The sequence below is a fragment of the Anolis sagrei genome, chromosome 5 (genome assembly GCF_037176765.1).
Source record: "Anolis sagrei isolate rAnoSag1 chromosome 5, rAnoSag1.mat, whole genome shotgun sequence".
In the NCBI taxonomy this organism is placed as follows: Eukaryota; Metazoa; Chordata; class Lepidosauria; order Squamata; family Dactyloidae; genus Anolis; species Anolis sagrei.
In genome coordinates this window covers 58902488-58919192 of record NC_090025.1, presented here as the reverse complement: position 1 = coordinate 58919192, position 16705 = coordinate 58902488, and the positions used below count along the sequence as shown (strand labels likewise).

The following is a 16705-nucleotide window of genomic DNA, read 5'->3' as shown; positions in this document are numbered from 1 at the left end:
TGGCATCAGTTCTGGAGTTGCGGTGGCGCAATGGGTTAAACCCATGTACCGCCTGAACTGCTGACATGAAGGTCGGCAATTCGAATCCACCAGACAGGGTGAGCTCCTGTCTGTCAGCTCCAGCTTCCCATGCAGGGACATGAGAAAAGCCTCCACAGGATGGTAAAACATCAGGGTGCCCCCTGGGCAACGTCTCTGCAGATGGCCAATTCTCTCACACCAGAAGTGACTTGCAGTTTCTCAAGTCACTTCCGGCATGAAAAAAAAGTCCGTACTGAGCTAGATGTACTAACCTGAGTTAGTACATCTAGCTCAGTACCAAAATAAAGTATTATTACTATTATTATTACTATTATTATTATTATTATTATTATTATCTTTGTATTAATCAGCTTTCTATATTTTGAAAAAATGTATCTGGCCTGTGATGATAAATTGTTGAGTTAGGGCAACATTTATGTGATCTTCCAGTGTTTTGGTAATTAGGAGAAATTATTTAAACATCCCTCCTCCCCCAATTCTGTATTTTTCACCTCATCCTTGAAATAACAAGACTAAAATATTTTGCTAAACAGTGTTAAAAACACATAAACCTATTGCTATTGTGAGCTGAAACCTGTTTGCTAAATTGCAGCTTCAGTGTTTTCCCACATGCCTGTAATTCAGAAAATCAGATTAACATTTAGCTTATTGATATGGCTATTTAAATTTATTTGTAGTAATACAATGTTTTTTAAACTGAAATATTCACTTTCAGTCAGGTGTGCTTAAAATTATCACTAGGTTGTATCACTCAGGACCCTTCCACACAGCCATATAACCCAGAATATCAAGGCAGAAAATCCCACAATATCTGCCTTGAACTGAGCTATCTTGAGTCCACACTGCCATATATCCCAGTTCAAAGCAGATAATACAGGATTTTGTTCAGCTATGTGGAAGGGGCCTTAGTCAGGCAGAATGAATTTGTGAGATATTTTCCCTTGGAAATAAAAACAACTTTACATCTGGAAGTGGGAAAGGTAATCCATAGTTGTGAAAGTAATTTTCCATGTCAATCTGAACCAACAAATATATTGTACTGATCCTTTCTGCCTTCTTTCCTATAGGGAAATGGATTCTTGATGATGGGCAATTAAATATTACAAGTGTGTCATTTGAGGATCGAGGAAAATATACATGTATTGCTTCTAATATATATGGCCAAGTGAACAACACAGTGACTCTAAGGGTTGTCTTCACCTCTGGAGATATGGGAATCTACTATATGATTGTATGCCTTGTAGCATTTACCATTGTGATGATCTTAAACATTACCAGGCTCTGCATGATGAGCAGCCATCTGAAAAAGACTGAGAAAGCGATCAATGAATTCTTTCGGACGGAAGGGGCAGAAAAACTGCAAAAAGCTTTTGAGATTGCTAAACGCATCCCAATCATCACGTCGGCAAAAACCCTTGAGCTTGCCAAAGTCACCCAGTTCAAGACCATGGAGTTTGCTCGCTACATTGAAGAACTTGCCAGGAGTGTTCCACTGCCACCTCTCATCATGAACTGCAGGACTATCATGGAAGAAATCATGGAGGTGGTGGGGTTAGAAGAGCAGGGCCATAATTTCGTCAGGCAGTCGGCAGAAGGACAGGAGACGGAGACCACTGATACTGAAGATATGTACATGATCCGCAATCCTCTAAAACACAGGGGCTCCCTTACGGCTGACTCAGATGCCTCCTCGCTGCACGAACCTCCCCTCAAGATTGCGATAAAGGTGTCTGTTCACCACTTGATGAAAAGGGACTGTGTCGATGACCAGTCACAAGACAGTGTACAGTTAGATATTAAAGAAGAGGAGGAGGAAGAGGAGGAAGTTGACCAAGAGCCAGCCGCACAGTCCTCTAAGCCAGTCTTGGAGCCTTCTGACCCAATCACGGAGCCTTCTGGTGAACTCAGCCCTACTGTGGCCACTCTGGAAAATGACATGGACATGTCTACTCTTTATGAAAGCCATTTATGAGAAGTTCTCTGCAAATCTATGCATACCAAGAAAATATTCAAAATCTTTGGGGGTTATTTTTTGGGGGGTTTTTTGCCAATAAGCCTTACCTGAAGATCATCACAGCAAAAGCATGTGTTTGGATTACTTGGCACTTCCTCATGTATATAACTTTTAAATTTAGTCAGCAGGTTTGACAGAATAATTGATATTGCTCTAATATTTAATTGCTCTTTCTTGGTTCAGAAGATCTTTTGGTTTTTTAGCTATACTGTTTACCTCAAATAATTATTTACGTCGGCCCTCCTTGCAGAGGGTAACTAGAAGTCATGTGTCATGCTTAGGATGGGACTTATAAGCTCTGGTTCCAAAAATGCTTGATTTCAGAATTGATCGGTTCTGTGGTTAAAGGATTGCCCTATTGTGTAAACTGGGAAAAGATGCTGTTTCCCCATTTTGTATTGTCGGAGGCTTTCATGGCCGGAATCACTGGGTTGTTGTAGGTTTTTTGGGCTGTACTGCCATGTTCTAGAAGCATTATCTCCTGATGTTTTGCTTGCATCTATGGCAGGCATCCTCAGAGGTCATGAGGTCCTCACAACCTCTGAGAATGCTTGCCATAGATGCAGGCAAAACGTCAGGAGGGAATGCTTCTGGAACATGGCCATACAGCCCAGAAAACCCACAACAATCCAGTTTTTATTATGTAAGAAGTACATCTCTTTCCTATGCTGAAAAGTTTGCAATCAAACCAGGCACACATGTAACCAGGGAAAGAAATGCACATGCGGGTAGATCTTTTTCTAGTTTCCAGCAGACCTCACAACCTCTGAGGATGCCTGTCATAGATGCAGGCAAAATATCAGGAGAGAATGCCTCTAGAACATGGCCATACAGCCCAAAAAACCTACAACAACCCAGTTTCCCCATTTTTTAAATTATCTATTCCTTTGTGGGGAGTTTTTATGTAACTCTTCTGTCATGATTGTGAAATATCGTTCCAGAGGGAACACTTCCATAGTCAAAGTAAGGCCTTTGCGAGATACCTGTGTTGAGCAGTCATTGAGGGATAAAATGAGGCCAAATATTTGTATTCAGAGCACTGAGGTGGGGAGAGTGTCTGTTTTGTTTTCCCCCTTGTTTTGTTCACACAGCCTACTTCTGTGAAAAGGCAATTTGCCTCCAGTCTGAAAGCAGCATCTCAATGGTTGCTGCAGTCTGGAGGTCATCTACCTGATCCTCTGCCAGCTCTGATGAGACATGTAATGGAAAATAGGCATTTCTGGTGTAGAGGATAGAATATCCACAGGTGGAACTTATTGCTTTACCACCAACTTGAGCCTGAAAACATTGCTTTTCATTCTAATTATCAAAACTTTTGTGGGGTTTTCCTGACAAGATTTGTTCAAAGGGGATGGCTTGACATTGCCTTTCTTTGAGGCTGAGAAGGTGATTTGCCCAGTAGGTTTCAATGTCCAAGTGAGTATTTGAACCTCGGTCTCCCATAATCCTAGTTCAGTGCTTTGCTTCTGACTTTGCTTCACACCAGAAGCAACTTAAAGTTTCTCAAGTCACTCCTGACCCGAAAAAAAGTTCAGTGCTCAAACCACTACACCACACTGTAGAAAAGAATGGGTTCCTTGTCTGCTCTTGCATCTGCCACCTCACCCATTTAATGAGATAGGAATTCAACTCTATTGTTTGTTATTATATGTCCAGAAATTAACCATTTATAATTGGGAAGAGGGAATGGATTATTTTCCTATATGTGTTTTATGGAATAGAAGCCATCAGACCACTGTGAAGGCAACAAATGTGGCTTTGTATTGGCATTTATAGGCAGCATGAGGAGGTGGGTTTTGAACTAGGTGAGAGTGAAATAACTGCTCTGCATAAACAGAAATGAAAAGATCCCAGAAAATAATGTTTGCATTACTCTTAAATGTCCCTTGAAGAAATCTTGGGAAACTTTTTAAACTTCAGCTACTGGAAGCCTCCTTTCAGCTTAACTACTAACAGTTCTAACTGCTGGATTCTTGGGTAATAGTCCAAAACATGTGGGAGGAGGAAGGACGCAGTTCCCCAAGCCCTAGTCATAGAGTCATAGAGTTGGAATCAACCTCGTGGGCCATCCAGTCCAACCCCCTGCCAAGAAGCAGGAAAATTGCATTCAAAGCATCCCTGACAGATGGCCATCCAGCCTCTATTTAAAAGCCTCCAAAGAAGAAGACTCTATCACAGTCATTGGATGCCCTTTCCTACTGTTTCCTTACTTTTATTTTTAGAAAGTATTATTGCATTCAGTATTTGCTATGCACTGGTAATGACTCATAGAAACCTCAGAGTACATCCATTTCCTATGCTGAAAGGTTTACAATCAAAACCTGAGGCACATATGTAACCATGTAAAGAAATGCCCATGCAGGTAGATCTTCATGAACCGTTTTATACAACACTATATAAACTGAAAATCAGGCTCACACAAAAAGGAGTGTTAAAACCAACTAAAAGATTAATAGCTATGACTGGGTGGATGAGCAAACTCTTCATCAAGGCATGAAATGGTATCCTCAGCAAGTGATGTAGGTGTGGGGCTAAACTGCAATGAAATGGGCAATGTTCAGGCTGTAACCATTACTAAATCAAATCTAAAAATGCAAAGTACCAATCATTCAAGATGAATAGCAGGCTATTTCACAACAGGAAAAACTCCCAAGTGTGCAAACATTGCTTTCTAGACTTGTGTATGTATTTGATTTGGTCAGTTTTCTTCGGCTAATCCGGCTGGTCCGGTTTGTTCAGATAGCCATAATGGCAAGGGCGCACCCTCCATGTTTTTTTGTTTTTGTATTTTTGGCCACAACAGAACAGTGGCTGTCGAAAACAGGCTGCCTTCGGTTACAAGTGGAGTACAGAAAGGAGGCAACTGCTAGAAGGAAAAGCACGAGGGGGGTGGGGGGAGGCACCATTCCAGCATCTCCAAATCAAGATAGAAAAGATGACTTTTTAAAGGAAGCCCAGGGTAGGATACGTCTATGTCAATCACTCTTCCTTCCCTGGGAAGTGGGGAAGCCTCCTTAAAATGCCTTGGAAAGCTGCGTGCAAAGAGAGCATCACATGTGCCTGCAGCACCTGTCTCCTCTAGAGTAGAAACAGCTTTAAGCATTAGACCCGGTCTCTTCTACAGACAGAAGAGAAAGGATTGCAGAAAGAGTGGTATCTTAACTCTGATGCTTTTAATCCAGGTCTTAATGAAGGATATAAGGACAAACGATGCCTAAAATGATGGGAAGGGGAGCCTGGGAAGGCTCCCCCCCTCCCCCATATAATGGACCAGATAACAATTTTTTAGCTTCCCGGACCAAAAATTGATTTTTGTCTTCCCGTATTTGGGAGGCTCCCAAAAATGGATTGGGACACACACCACCCAAGCGAAATTTGGGACACCAAAATGGATCACAGTTTACCCGGATTGCACAAGACTATTGCTTTCCCCACATGTACATTGGTTCTCAGATGTTGGGGCTCAGAGCCAAGGAAGAACTGTGCCTGTTCATGGGGCTTGCTTTTGCCTTTTGAGGAGAAAATAATTGGACAAGCAGATGTGCAGATTAGTTAACATTTTAATTCTCTGAAATCCCAGGTACAAGTGGATTTATTTACAATGTATGCTGAATGTACATCTTGAAACAGCAATTGATTTGTTGAAGAGTCTTACTCATTCTTCACTTATATGACTCAAATTAGTGCCAGATGAGGAAGAAGTGTAATTGTACAGTCCTCCAGAAGTTGTTAAACTGCAACTCTCAGATGTCCACCAGCATAACCAATGTTGAGGAATGCTGGGAATTGCAGTTGAGCAATATCTAGAGAACTAAGGTGGGAAAAGCAGTTCTGTGGGGTGATATTGTGACTTGCCTTTCCTTGTGATTAGCCATCTCTTCTTCAAAGTTGTAGAGAGTTCATGGCTTTGTCATTCTAGGTAATCATTCAAAATGTTTGTACTACAATGTTCTACTTGATGTTTTTAATATTTGGCAGCACATGGAGTACATCTCAAGCAAATGTAATAGATGTGAACAAGTGTTAACTCTTAGACCCTAAATTTAGAGAGTTGCCCTTAGTTACTAAGCTGTCTCCTGACAAGAGAATATTTACAAGCTGCTAACCAACGTTCATAGACTAGAATTTCTGCAAAGAAGCTGCTTGCACTAAAGCAAATGTCATCATTTGAAACACTAATAGTCATGAATATTGTGCTACACAAAAGTGTAATGTCTGTGTCTTCATTTGAAGAATTACACAAGTTAAGACTATGTAGTTTACAAACAAACTCCAGATTATGCTAAAGTAGCTGAAAAAAACAAACCCTGATGCTTCAGCTTTTGTATAGCCTTGATGGACAACTGTGTCTGAGCTAAAGGGTCTTAGCTGCACCCTTCTAAGTGGCCTATTGGGAAAACTAGCCATTACCTTTCAACCCAAGAGCACACTATGAGTATTGTAGAGGGTTGAAGGGAAAGAAGTAAGCAATTGAGCATGTGGAGAGACTTGCTATCACTCATATGCTCCTCTCTTGAATAGTTTCCCAGTGGAAACAGCATCCTGTTCCCTTTTGAATCATCTCTCTCCCATTTTTTTCATCTTTCAACCCATTTTCTACTTCAGACATACAAAAATAGAAAGAAAGAGGAGGGATACACAAGGATACTTCCTTTCCCACTCATTTTCTGGCCTAGAATCAGTATCGCAGTATTTTTTCTGATTTGATTCCCAGTAAAAGGTTCATTCTAAGATGCAATTACAACCCTGACCTATCCAGTGTTGATTGTTAAAAGGACCAATGTCCTTTCTACCAATTTAAGCCATACCTCATCCTAATAAAATTGTGTTCCATTCATATAAAATAAAGTAACAAGAAAATTGGTTTGTCTGTGGAGAAATAAACAGTAATATACTCTCCCCTACAAACAGTTATACAGACCAGATACAAAAAGTAACTCATTTACAAGTAGATACACTGTGGTGGCATAGTGGGTTATGCCGCTGAGCTGCTGAGCTTGTTGACCGAAAGGTCGCAGGTTCGAATCTGGGGAGCGGGGTGAGCTCCCGCTGTTAGCCCCAGCTTCTGCCAACCTAGCAGTTCGAAAAAATGCAAATGTGAGTAAATCAATACCTACCATTCCGGTGGGAAGGTAATGGCACTCCATGCAGTCATGCTGGCCACATGACCTTGGAGGTGTCTACAGGCAACGCCGGCTCTTCGGTGTAGAAATGGAGAGGAGCACCAACCCCCAGAGTCGGACACGACTGATCTTAATGTCAGGGGACAACCTTTACCTTTACCTTTTAACAGAAAGTTGCATTACAAAACAAAGTATTTTGAAATGCGAAGAAAAAAAAACTACATTCAGAGCTCCACATTAGGAGAGCAGAACACCTGTGAAAGCAGGAAAATAAAAATACTTTTTAAAAACACTGAAAGAACTCCACTCTAGGCATATCTAGGACTTCTGGTAGGATTAATCATTGAATCACACTAGAGGACATAAGATTCCTGAAGAGAACATTTTAATCAAATCTTCAAAAGTCAGACCCACAAATGTGGAGAACTGGTTATGATATAGGATACTGATACGAAAAGTAGTGCTGAAAGTCCCTAAGGTGGAAACCACCAAGGGGAATCCTAACATTTGCATGTGTCTCCTTTTGGAGTCATTGCCCAGATAGAAGAATGAAGAGAAATAAGAGGAAAGGTATTTTCTTCTTTGTGTCTCATTTGTCTGTGCTTCCTTTTTTAATCTCTCCAAACAATTGTCATTGTGAGGACAACAATTGAAGAGAAAGGATTCAGCTGGGGAATTGGGAGGGGGCATCTGTTGCCAACCTCTATTGTATAATGTGATCACTGTTTCAATAAAGAATTTGCACAGGATTGGATGAAGATGTGTGTTACTCACAGGTGGAATTGTGGTGTCTGTTTTTTTATTGATTCATATGATCCTGAAAAATATGTGAACAAAGTCTTCAAAGCAGGCCAATTTCACCCTCTTCTGGCAGGCTGGTGACTACTAAGCCCTGATGCCAGAGCCTCCAGTTTAAGACCCATGGTGCCTCAGTAGATGCACACCAAAATAAAATGCACAAAGTAACAATCTTCATAAATATGAGATAAACATATGGAGGAATGCATAGTAATGCTGGCCCCCTTGTTATTTGCCTTTGGAATACATGAGGCAAAACAAGGGCATTATGTTCCTAACTATTCATGATATCATAGTAAACATTGAGAAATGACTATGGGCACTTTCCCAGAGGGTTCAACCATCATTTTTTTTTTTTTTTGGTAGTGTCATGCACCTTCTTACAGAGACGCATATGGTCTCAACAGCCATAAAAATCAATTCTGGAAATACAGTTACATATTCTGCATTGAGGTGGGGGGGAGGGGGTTATATTATTATTTAGTACTAATACTCATGCCAGAAGAAACTCAGGTGCGAAAATACATCATACTATCCATGTGAAGCCCAAGTTCCCTGTTATTCTTAGAGAAGGAGCATGAGCAATGACTAGGCCTGGGCTAGGACTAGAAATTAAGAACATTGCTTGGCACTGCTATTTTTGTTTGCCTCCTTTAAATCTCTTAAGATCTTGACAGTGAAAAGACAAAACAGAAGAAGACTTCTTTATATATTTTCAGCTGCAATCCATAGTTTTTCCTCAAGAATTCTTTCCCCTCACACTAGTATGGATTTTCTGTGATCTGGGTCATCAGAGAATCAAGCTGGACATTGCCCTCTAAAGCACTGGTTCTCAACCTGTGGGTTCCCAGGTGTTTTGGCCTACAACTCCCAGAAATCCCAGCCAGTTTACCAGCTGTTAGGATTTCTGGGAGTTAAAGGCCAAAACATCTGGGGACCCACAGGTTGGGAATCACTGCTCAAGGAACATGAAATATTTCTATAGCACTGGAAAACTGCAATGGAAGACACCTGGATCTAGAACACTGCTGTTGTTAAATGTTGTTAAAGCCCACATTAACAAAATACATTAAAACAGAGAAAAATTCCATTAACAATAATCCCATCTAGAATACCTACTATAAACAAAAACAAGAATTAACAGTTGGTCATATATTGCTCTTGAAACAACTGTGTGGAAAGGACTTTAAAAGCAAAATGTTTCCTTATCTAGCAAACAGAGAAAATGGATGAAGGAATTTCCCATTTTTGTTTGTTTGTATCACTTAACATACTTCTCATTCCTTGGAATGAACACCTTGGATTGACACTGGAGCAATATATTTGTAATGTTAATCTCTCCATGACTGAATAAGATAAGGAAGGGTGGGACAAATTTCTTACATTGCCCTCCACAGTCTTCAGAAAATTGCATTGAATAGACACATCAGCTCTAGTTTCTGATACAGAACATATGCCATCCATTAGTCACACCTGCTTGCCCACGGAAAACCATATTTAATAAGCCTTAGCACTATAGGAGGGTTTTGTGAAACCAGTCACTCTCATTGCAACAGTGTAACGGTGAGGCCGCAGATCATATTTTAGTTCTTGTGGACCACTGGTGCTCCACGGGCCACATGTTGAGAACCACTGGTTTAGAACCAAACTATTTGCAGCGGAGTGTTTGCTCTACAATGTTTTTCAATGTGACTTAGAAATCCAGACTTCCAAGGGGTTCTAATTTGAATGGAAAGCTATCTTAAGTAAAGCAGTCTGTGTTGCAGAAAGTTTTCCTCTTGTGAAGAACTGTGACAAGAATAGTGAAAGAAAAGACAGAACTAGCTTACTCATATGCACACTGTAATTCCCCAAATGATTGTAATTATAAGGGGAATTACATAGAATATTGAGTTAGAACTTGGAAGTCTTTTCCCTCTTGCATTCAGAAGATGAAACAACAAATGGCCAATAATACATAACAGGCTACAGAATTCCTCTGCAATTCCATTAAACATGGGGCTATTTTAAAAGACATTTCTAGTGGCATTTTGAAATCTTTATAGTTTTGCAGTTATTTGCACTGCATCACTCATTCCCCCAGTTCTTCCATCTCTGCTCTGTTAACAGTACTTTTAGCACACACATGAAGTTTTGGTACCCGCCATTGCAGTACTGAAATGAATTTTCTTTTCTTTAGGGTGTTTGCATTTAGTTAATTTATTAGATCTGATAGTTTCTCTTAATTTTTCTGAAATGCATTTGGAAGCAGAGGAAACAAGAAAAGTTACAATGGATGAAGTCTCCCATCTCCATTTGAATTTTTGACACATTCCTGAAGCAAACATAAGCCGATCCTTCTTGGAAAAAGCATTGTAAACTATTCATTCATTCTAATCTTCAGTGTCACCATAGAAATAGGCACCATTGCCAAGAACATCTTTGTCAGTCTTATTCTGGATCTTTTCTGTTCATCTGGACCATTGAAAACCCAAGTTTGTTGGAAAGAACTTGCTGAAAAGCACTAATTTTCTGGGATATGCAAAGAGAAGGTTCCATAATTGCCAAGCCAAAAGTTGGCATTGAAACCATTCCAGCAAATGAATGGTTCAGTACATAATATATAAACAAGCTGTGGGAATTGGAGTGTTTAATTTTTTAATGCCCTATTGAAGCAAAAATAAAAAGCAGTTCCTGGGAACAGTCAGAAAAGCAATGAGAAAACAAAGTGCCTTGATTTCCATAATGGATGACTTAACAATTGAAGGAACGTGGATAGCATAGGTAAGCACTAACACATATGGTCTACATTCCCTAATCTCTCTGTGGGGATTTGATCAACACTCATTCAATAATAAAGGCATCTTTGTGAATTAAACAGTCACACTAGTTAAACTTACTGATCTGAGATCTACTTCTTACACTCTAATCCAATTACGAGTCTGTTTGATCTCAATCAGAGGCCAGTCTTTGTTGCAAAAAGACATAAAGCATTTTCTTTTCTTTTTTTGTCGTGTCAGGAGCGACTTGAGAAACTGCAAGTCGCTTTTGGTGTGAGAGAATTGGCCGTCTGCAAGGGCATTGCCCAGGGGACACCGGGATGTTTTTGATGTTTTACCATCCTTGTGGGGGACTTCTCATGTCCCCACATGAGGAGCTGCAGCTGATAGAGGGTGCTCATCCGCGCTCTCCCTGGATTCAAACCTGCAACCTGTCAGTCTTCAGTCCTGCCTAATCCACTGCACCACCGGGGGATCCATAAAGCATTTTCTGATTCAAAAGGTTTTAGAAGACAGGGAAAGGTGCCTTTTCCAAAGTCGGTAAGAAAGCATTGTCAAAGGCTTTCATGGCAGGATCTCACAACCTCTAAGGATGCTTGCCACAGATGCAGGTGAAACGTCAGGAGAGAATGCTTCTAGAACATGGTCATATAGCCCGAAAAACCTACTACAACTCAAGGTAAGAAAGACTTGTGTTTGGCTAATATGAAGCAGAAGGTCAGTTCATCTGTCAAGAGGAGGGAAATAGTCCATCTAGCATATACACTACCTTAATTTTTCAATACACAACTGCCCAAGGTTTATGTAGAGTACAAACCACCCCAGCTGCGACTTCATGGCAAAACATCCAGATTTTTAAAAATAGTGTCACATTTTAACTAATTTCTACAAATGTTCAGAAAGAGTTCGCTCCTTAAAAGAACCTCCCACATTTTAAAATAACCATCCATTTAGAGCACCCTATCCTTGCTGTTGTTTTCCATATAAAAACCTTTTCAAATGAAAAACCAACATAAAATACCAAACAAGTATCCTTTGATTAAAGAGATGGGGAAATATCAAGAAAATATCAACAAGATACTGACTAGAGATGTACATGAAATTAGTTCCTTCCATTTCTACCATTTCTTTCATGTCTTCTGTTTATTCAGAAGCATGAAACAGGAAGCCCTCTCCCCACATGAAAATCTGCTTGGCATGAAAGCATGCCTACAGCCTGCTTTCATGTGCATCCGAACTTACCTCCTTGCCTTGGAAAGAGAGTGCATGTGTGACAAGGCATGGAAGCATGCAGGCCTGGAGCTCGACTGCAGACAGCTCAAGCCTGCCTGCATGGCCTGCTTCACACACACTGTCAGAGAATGTGGTGAAGCATGTGTGGCAGGGTATGCAGACAGGCCCAGAGCACACCTGCAGCTGAGCACCTCTTATTCGAGAGTAAGAGGTGTTCGACTGCAGAAACTGGCAGCACTTCCACTTTCCAGACCTGCCTGCATGCCCTGCCACACATGCACTCTCAATAATAATAATAATAATAATAATAATAATAATCCCCCCGATGGATGCCACCTTGTCATGGTGGGGGCTTAACTGCTCCAAGGATGCTGAGAGCTGTGCTGGTGGTAGTGCAGGTCCAACCAAGCCAGAGAGGTCTCAGGAGTGCAACTAAAAGCACCTAACCCATTAGCACTATGGAGAAACAAACCAAAACGAAGTCTATACTGGCTCGGTTGATACCCAGGATAAAAAGGACCACAGTGGATGCTGCTGATTCAGGACATCCATCGACAAGTGGGCTACAGAATCAAAATACAAATGAACAATCACAGAAGCGGCAGAAATATATAATGCCAGAAAACTGCACAGCTATGAAATGCTATTCCGATATCAGGACCTCAAAATCAAACTGCAAAGGCTCTGGCATAAACCAGTACAGGTGGTCCCAGTGGTCACTGGCACACTGGGTGCCGTGCCAAGAGATCTCAGCCGGCATTTGGATACAATAAACATTGACAAAATCACAATCTGTCAAATGCAAAAGGCCGCCTTATTTGAATCTGCATGCATCATTTGAAAATACATCACACAGTCCTAGATGCTTGGGAAGTATTCGACTTGTGATTTTGTGATATGAAATCCAGTATATAGATCTCGTTTGCTGTGACATATTGCGGTTTTGTGCCAGTAAAATAATAATAATAATAATAATAATAATAATAATAATAATAACTTTATTTTTGTACCCTGCCACCCTCTCCCCGAAGGGACTCGGGGCGGCTTTCAAGGGGACAAGCCTGAAAATACATATCTCTTTACAAGGATAGTGTCTGTGACGAGGCATATAGGCAAGCCTGGAAAATGTGTGCACCTGCCAGTGCCTACAGCTAATTGCCTCTTACTCTATAGTAGAAACTAGAAACAGCAGGCGCCAGGTGTGAAGAATGCACACCAGAAAGGGGAGCCAGTGGGTGTGAATCCCCCCCCCAATAATCGTCAGATTTTTGGGCCCCGAAATGAAAGAACCAAAAACAACCCTCCGTATTTCATGATGCTTACAAAAAATGGGATACGAAACAGGACAAGGTTTTTGACGAATGCATATATCTAATACTGACTCTACTAAGTTAATGACTAATTATTTCTGAAGAAAGCTGTGATCAGAAAAATACTCATTTGGAAGAATTATTTGGTTAGGATCCCTCTTTTTGCTGAGAATTATCTTTTTAAATCATAACTCATTTGCCCTTTAAGCCCTTTTTAAATGTCATGACTAAATTATGGAAATAATTGGCATGCATTCCTACTGCAAAACTATAAATGAAACACTTTTAAAATGTGTCTTCATTTGGCTAACATGTATGCTGATCCCCACAAACTGAGGATTTATTTCACATCAATTTAGAGAAAAAGCTGGTGCACACAAATGACTTCCACTCCCAGCAGGGAGATGAAATTTGAAGAAAGCTGTGCATTAAATTAACTCAAGTGGATTCAGTGAAAGCCTCAAATGGATGGTTTTGATATTTTTTAAAAAAAGAAAAAACCACACTTCAATTTGGCAGGAATGGCTTTTTCCTCCTAGAGCTGTATCTCTATCATCAAGTAGAAATACTATCTTAAAAGATAAGATCTAAAATATTCAGGGGTTCTATATTGCACCACAGTGCTGTACTAAAATGGATTGTCACAAAGATGTTTTTGCAAATATTTATAACCCTAGTTCAGCATTGCAAGATGCTTATAAATAGGACAGAGTGTTGATTTGTCCAAGGTGCATCTGCACTGTAAAGTTATTGCACTTTGACATCACTTTCACTGCTTTGGTTCAACAATATGTAGATTACTTAACATTGTGGCATTACAAAGCCTTCTCTGTCAAAGATTTGCTGGTGCTTCATCAAATACCCATAGTATTTATTTATTTATTTATTTATTTATTTATTTATTTATTTACAGTATTTATATTCCACCCTTCTCACCCCGCAGGGGGCTCAGAGCGGATCACAATGCACATATACATGGCAAACATTCAATGCCATAGACACACAACATATATAAACAGACACACAGGCTATTTAACTTTCCAGCTTCATGAGGGCATGCTTTGAATTCTGGCCACCGAGGGATCTGTTGCTTCACTGTCCACTTGTGACACCAATAGAGTATTTCCTTTTGTATTTCTTTTGCACGCTGCTGGAGATTTTTAAAAAGATGTTGTAAATTCATTAAATTAGCCTCCCCACATAAGCGGTACCTAAATTTCCTATTTGACAGATGCAACTGTCAAAGGTTGGCAGCAAGCAAGACAAATGGTCGGGAACTTACTCCGACCTGGGCTGGCTTTGAACTCATGATCTTTTGGTCAGTAGAGATTTTAATGCAGCTGACTCCCAACCAGTGGAGCCACAACCCGCTATTCAGCCATGACAGTTAAAGTGATGACAAACTGCATTAATTCTATAGTGTAGATGCAGCCAGAGTGAACTTCCAAGCTAAGGGTTTCAAAGTATTGTCTCCTAGTCCAATGTTCAAACTATTACATTGTGTTGAATCAGTAGTCTACAAGCAAATCCATTTGACAATTCATTTTAGGAACAAAGGGTTAAAGCTAGAGAATTGGTAGTCACCTGAGGCAATTCCAGACAGCGCTTTTAACCTGGGGGCAATTGCATTTGTTAAACGTGATTGCTCTCAAGTTAAAGTCCACACACACACCCCAGAAAGCAAGTGCTTTTCTGGGGGGAGGTGTTCAGATGCCCTCCTGGAACCTTTGAGGAGGACAGGGAGATCATCCCACCCCCTCCCCAAGCCTCTTTAAAAAGCCTTTAAAAATAAATTAACTTAAGTGGCTGCCATTAAATTGGTGCTGGAGCTCTCCTGTGTCTGTACATCATCTTCTCCTGGCGCGTCATTCCAACATTCCAGGAGAGCTCCAGCACCAGTTTAATGGTGTCCAGGTAAGTTATTATATTTTAAAGGCTTTTAAAAATGTTTGGGAGGGGGTGGGGGCTGAAGAAGCCCAAGATAGCCATATAGATGGGCACTGGAAGTCATGCAGTACGACCCCTGGTCCCTATCTACACAATCCCCACACCCGGAAAGACACAGGTCTTCTGAAAGATGTGGGTCTTTCCAGCTGACAAATGATCTCTGGACAAAGCAGGGTTTTTCTGCTTTGTCCCGAAATTATTCACTTTTAAATGGGGCGTTATTTGGATTCCCCACATAAAGAAGCAGGAGGGCACACATTTTAGGGGCTGTTTGGATGTGCCCCTAGATGCAGGAGCTGGGTAAAGTGGGGGCTTCCAGATGTTGGTGGACAGTAACTCACATTTGGTCTAGCCAGCAGAGCCAATTGTGAGGAATGCTCAAGGCTGCAGTTCAACAGCATCTGTCATATATGTACAGGCAACTCTGAGTTACAAACATCCAACTTATAAATGACTCATAGTTACGTACATTGGTGAGACAACAGGAAGTGAGATAAATCTATCCCTTGGAAGGGAAATTCACTCCTGAAAGAGTTATCATGGGGAAATAGTGTCTCCACCGAAGCTTTATCATCAATCCTTGTTTCTACAACAAGCCATTTTTTTCAAAATCCAATTATCATGGGGCAGAAAGTGAGATGAAATATTCTGAACGGGGGTCCAGTCCTTCCCTTTGCTATCCAAAGCTAAAACACATTTATTTTTGGCAGGAGTTACACTTTTAAAATGTGCCTATTCAGACTTAAAAGCAAACCTACAGAACCTTGTTCCTAAATTAAGAACTGCTTGTACTTCTAGATGATGGAAACTAAAGCAGAGATGCTAATTTGGTTGGGTTAAGTTCCTTTGCATGATTTCATGTTTGTGGAAAGACCAACAGCAGGCAAAAAATAATAATCTAAAGAAATGTGTATCCTGGAGATTGCACAAAACAAGTCAAAGGCATAGTTATAAATTAAAATAAAATCTCAACAAAACCCGATAGCATTCATCCATGAATTACATAAGCAATTTAGTAAACCATTTTTGTATGACTCACTGAGGTACATAATCCCTTTGCTGAACTACAAATGAAAGGTTTCTAATGTAATTTGTTACCAATATGTTAAAAGCCTCTAAATGTGGTTCTAGGACTCAGTGATGCTTAGCGAAATAGTGAAGACTAGATGGCAAAGTACAGGAAGTTCAAAATGTCAGACCATTGTTAATGTCCCTGTGCATTTCAGAAATTCTTTGAGGTATGAGAAAACACAGACAAAAAAAGATTCATGGCAATCCTGTGCCCCTGTCCCCAGTTAATGTGGATTCTATTTACATTATGCTTCTTCACTTATTTTTTTCTCCTATCTGCTGTACATATCAACCAGTCAGCAAAAAGATGAAGAAATAGATCCATGGTAGAATGACACAGAAGTTGAGCAGCTCACCCTCTTTCATCTCTTTCTAATTTGTAGAGGGGCAGACAAGATCTCCAAGATG

General features: G+C 40.4%; 1 protein-coding gene across 1 annotated transcript in view; it reads left to right on the top strand.

Annotated features, from left to right (window-relative positions):
- MFAP3L (microfibril associated protein 3 like) overlaps positions 1-7928 on the top strand; it is a 30653-nt gene extending 22725 nt beyond the window's left edge. The window contains exon 3 of the mRNA XM_060778714.2: positions 1110-7928. Coding sequence (XP_060634697.2) covers positions 1110-2014 — 905 coding nt within the window. The 3' untranslated portion in view covers positions 2015-7928. The remainder of the gene's footprint in view (positions 1-1109) is intronic.
- The last annotated feature ends 8777 nt before the right edge of the window (positions 7929-16705 follow it).